General features: G+C 41.0%; 1 protein-coding gene across 1 annotated transcript; it reads right to left on the bottom strand.

The window, feature by feature from the left end:
* Positions 1-1,255: 1,255 nt before the first annotated feature.
* Positions 1,256-3,933, bottom strand: LOC148032805 (uncharacterized). Its single transcript, XM_087683476.1, has one exon. It carries the CDS (start codon positions 3,769-3,771, stop codon positions 2,617-2,619), a length of 1,155 nt encoding a protein of 384 aa, XP_087539602.1. The 5' UTR covers positions 3,772-3,933; the 3' UTR covers positions 1,256-2,616.
* Positions 3,934-4,922: the final 989 nt, after the last annotated feature.

Genomic DNA, 4,922 nt, shown 5'->3' on the forward strand with positions numbered 1-4,922 from the left:
TTATCTCACATCGACGTCGCTATTTGCCTTGCAATTAGCGTCACTATAAGTGTCAATATATCTGCATCACTATTAGCATCACATATAGAAATTAACGACACTAATAGCAATGCTAATATCAATGCAGATAGTGAGGCAACTATTTTGTGCTGCAAATCACCGTCACCATTGCCCCATTCCCTTGTAGTGAGAGAATATTTCAGAATGCACTTTGTCAATATTAGTTTATACGTGAATAACTCTTCAAATTGCTTCTCTTTATACATTCAACTGTGATCAAGGAAGACTACTCCAACAATGCACCATTGTTGCTTTCTATGATGAAAGTGATGTTAAAGCTAGAACTATATATTAAGCATGAAAGCATACTAAGGTGGACCACTTACTAATCTATTTAGTCAAGTCATTTAACAAGGTAAGCCAATAAATTTTTTGTAAAAAATACCTAGATCTTTGGAGTATAGCTTTTTGGATTCTTCTCATCAAGACCTTTCCAATTATATATAGCATGATAGGGTATGCCATGGGATAAACATTAAAGTGCAAGCTAGTAGGAGCTAGCCTAGCTCGTCCTAAATAACCTATTTTGGTACCACCTTACCATACTCTCACCCTATAGTGTGGTGGAAAATTTCATAAACAAAAACCCAAACTCCTTGTGTCCTAGTTATTATAAAGCAATAAGAAACTAATGATGAAAATCAACTATTCTTCAAAGTAAATATACACTATTTGTACCAAAGGCTTGATATCTTCAAAGCATCAACCTTGGATACTACACATCCATCTTAAAAGTTGATTATTTACACATTATTGGTAGTGTTACTCTTGTTTTAGTTTTTGCCCCTTATTTTAACACTAATTGGACACTATGGATGGAGGTTGTTGTAGTGTGTTGGTGTTGGTGCTAATCTAGCACTCATGCTCATGATGGCTATTAGTTTTATTAGTAGTGATAGTGGTATTAGTAGTGGTGATGGTGGTGGTGGTGGTGCTAGTTATGGTGGTGATGGTAGTGGTAGTTACTAGAAGAAGAGAAAGAAGCAGAAGAGACAATTGAATATGTTTTAAGGCATGCCCACATTACAAACTTTAAACCCTTCTTGATAAAATTTGAAGCTTAGAAACACTTGCAAAAGCTAGGAAAATGAGAGAGAGAGAGAGAGAGAGAGAGAGAGAGAGAGAGAGAGAGAGAGAGAGAGACACACACACACACATAGAGCATTGAAGAAGAATAGGAAGTAGTAAATACAATCAAGTTGCCTCAAGGCATGCGGCATATTTCAAGTTTCATGAAAACATCATGGATGTGAATTTAAAATTTAGGAACATAAGCTTATGAGAGAGAGAGAGAGAGAGAGAGAGAGAGAGAGAGAGAGAGAGGAGAGAGAGATCACAAGGTGATTAGATTTAGGTAGTGAAAGAGAAAGTGATTAACATGGAAAGCAAGGTAGAGAGTAAGTAGATTTAGTAAGTGAGAAAAAAAATTCAAGATTGTGACCTACTCATCATGCTTAAAACATAAAATTTGCTCTAGGTGCGGCTTATAAGACAAGCCCATTCTTTTACGTATTGTCCAAAAATCATGCCTAAAATAATCTAATTCAATGAAACCACAAGAGTGTGTCTCATAGTGTCCAAGTCCAAGTAGCATTCTACTTTCAATGGGATTCTTATTAAGCCATTTGGTCCTTGATTCAAGGTAAAATTCCACCACACTCTCTCTTACACACACATACACACAAGTAGAAGCATGAGAGAGAGAGAGAGAGAGAGAGAGAGAGAGAGAGAGAGAGAGAGAGAGAGAGAGAGTGTGTGTGTGTGTGTGTGTGTGTGTGTGAGATTTATACTTTGTTTCGAATGGCAAAATAATATTTATTTGGTGTAAAACTTTGCTAAAGTGGAACTCCCAAACTTATCTATCTAATTTTTACTTGTTTAAGAAAAGAGTCTTTGAGTATAATGCCACATGTTAAATGAGGAAGAAAAAGTCAAGTAAATTAACAAAAGACTGAAGTGGGAACTCTTTGACCCTAAAGTGAGATTGAGACCTTTAAGAAGGCTACTTTGAGGGAAACATGGAGCATTGTGTATGCTAACATCATGAGCACATTGATAGGCAATGAGAGTTGTTGATATAGCAGATCATGGAGTTAAGATGCTATCAAATCCACCACTTGCCTAGCATCACTATTTTAGAGAGTCAAGTTCTATTATATGGTGATTGTGTTATTTAAACTCTAGTACAATGTTGAGACTTGTGGAAATAGCTAAGTAGAGGCTCATGGACATGGAAAGTGTTATGTGTATATGGATCTGATGATCCTAAGGTGCCAGAGGAGATTTGTAATGATGATCATATGTAGAACGGTGAGGTAGAGGAGATTTGTAATGATGATCATATGTAGATTGGTGAGGTGGAGGAGATTTGTATTGATGATTGTATGTAGAATGGTGAGGCGAAGGAGACATGTGACTATGATCATGTATAGAATGATGTGGAGGAGATATGTAATGATGATCATATGTAGAATGGTGAGGTGGGAGAGGTGTGCTATAATGATGGCCATATTTCAATTTGTGAGGTGGAGGAGGGTTATAATGATGGGCATGATGCTAAGAATGGTGAGTAATGGGAGGTAGCTTTATGTTTGGTGGAGGAGGAGAGTGCTTATAGGTGGGGAGGTAGGGAGTTGGTGGTGAATGAGGTGTGTGGGAGCTAGGATAAGGTGGTGGCGGATGTGGCTTGGGTAGAGGTGGGGGATGATATGGTTTGGGGGAGTGAGTATGGTTATAAGTCGGCTGAGCTTTTGGTGGAGGAGGGGTATGGGGGTTGGTTTTGATAGGAGGGGAGTGAGTATGGTTATAAGTACGGTGAGCTTTTGGTGGAGGGGTATGGGGGTTGGTTTTGATATGAGGAGGGCAATGACTACAGTTATAACTAGGATGAGCTTTTGGTGGGGGAGGGGTATGGGGGTTGGTTTTGATAGGAGGGGAGTGACTATGGTTATAACTAGGATGAGCTTTTGGTGGGGGAGGAGTATGTGGGTTGGTTTTGATTGGAGGAGGGGGGGGCTTATGGACGTGGGTGCGTGGGGGTGGGTGAGAGGAGGGAATGGGAGGAGGAGGAGGACGAGGAGGAGAGGGCTTGGTGGAATGATTGAATGGGGGTGGAGGCGATTGGGATGTTGGGGGACTGATAGGGGAATGAAGGGGAGGAGCAATATGGGGTAACGTGGGGGGAGGGGCAGGGAGAGGGGGAGGGGGAGGGGACTTCATGGGATGATGATACGGCGGTGGAGGCAGTTTGGAGATTATTGGGGGGGTGATAATTACATGAGGAGGAGGGTGAGCATGTGTTAAGTTGTGAGGAGGAGGAGGAGGAGGAGGAGGGGGAGGAGGAGGGTAAGGCTTGGGGGGCCGATGATGAGGCGGGGGAGGAGCTCGCGCCGGGTGGGCCGTAATATTCCCGTCGCATGGCGGCGGCGCAGCATTGCTGTTATGAGGCGGGCTGGCTGAATGAAGAGGAGAAGGAGGAGGAGGAGGACTGCTGCTGCTCCTCCATGCAAATGCAAGCATAGTGTTTGGATGAGTAGACGCGGTACTACTCGTCTGCATCAATAAAGGAGTGCATATCATCGTCGCCATCATCATCATCACCATCGTCCAGACGTGCATCTGCAGGCAAAGCAGCGGCCGATCAATCACGCTTAAGCTGCTGCCCCGCCCAGCTGCGATCAACCAACACGGCACCATTAACGGCCGCGCCATCTCTCTCTCTCTCACCCCAGCTCTGATCAGCTCTCAAACCCGCATGCGCAAACTGATCCTTATAAACAGATGTAGAGGAGGTGAATATTCTGGCGATCTCTGGGAAACCGCATGATCATGATTCTCATGTTGCACTGCGCCTCGTGCTCCTAGAAGTCTGATCAGTAGGGAAGGAATATATAGGTAACGTTATCATATGATGCCAGTCTCTCTGCCTCGCCTAATCATATCCTCAACCAGGGCAACATCTCTCGCTCTCTCAGGCGTGCGCGCCCTATCTCACCATCACCATCATGACCCGCGAGAGAGGATATAGATCATTAGTATTAGTGGGTAATGGGGGTAGTGAGTACTTCCTCCTGTGAGAGCGAGCTATTCCAGTTTTTTCTTCCTTGCAGTCAACCTAGTAGTCCCGCACTGATCTCAAAGCACATTATTAAGAATCTATAAAGTGATTCACCAGCCTAGACCTCAGCCATCATAGCCTCTACCCACCACCCACTCTACCTGCAATATGTAAAGGTCTTATGTGTGGGCCATTTTTATGAAAAACCAAGGTTTAATGTAAAATAAATTGTAAAACGTTTTAAATAAACTTTCAAATTTTAAAGAAGAATATTTAAAACCTTAGAATTCACAAAATGTTTAGCTATAAATATGACAAATACATGTAATCTTATTCAAAAGTGCACAAAATTTTTAAGTTAAAGGTTTCAATATATGGTACCAAAAATATCATTTGTGAAGACCATATGACAAATAGTAAAAGTTTCATTTTTATTGCAAGACAATTTAATATTAAAAATAAAGAAAATGGTAAATGGTAAATACACAAAGTCTATTTAAAATGGATAACAAAATTTTGAAACAAAAAGAAAAATTTCACACACACACACTCTGTGTGTGTGTGTGTGTGTGTGAACTCACAACCATATAGCTCATATATCCATCACCATTGTCTTCATCTAAGTGTATTGCTTGAGAGCTTTGCACTCTTGGACTTTGCATTTGAAATGTTCTCCAAGTGGAAAATATAATTAAGGATGCATTTTTATCAATGCACATATGTGTATGTGTGAGGGTGAAAAAATTTACATTATCTAATTATTGTCATTTCACAAAACTACAAATAAAGTTGAAACTTATAAACA

The sequence above is a fragment of the Lygodium microphyllum genome, chromosome 8 (genome assembly GCF_053477565.2).
Source record: "Lygodium microphyllum isolate KBCC chromosome 8, Lygodium_microphyllum_v1.1.10, whole genome shotgun sequence".
In the NCBI taxonomy this organism is placed as follows: Eukaryota; Viridiplantae; Streptophyta; class Polypodiopsida; order Schizaeales; family Lygodiaceae; genus Lygodium; species Lygodium microphyllum.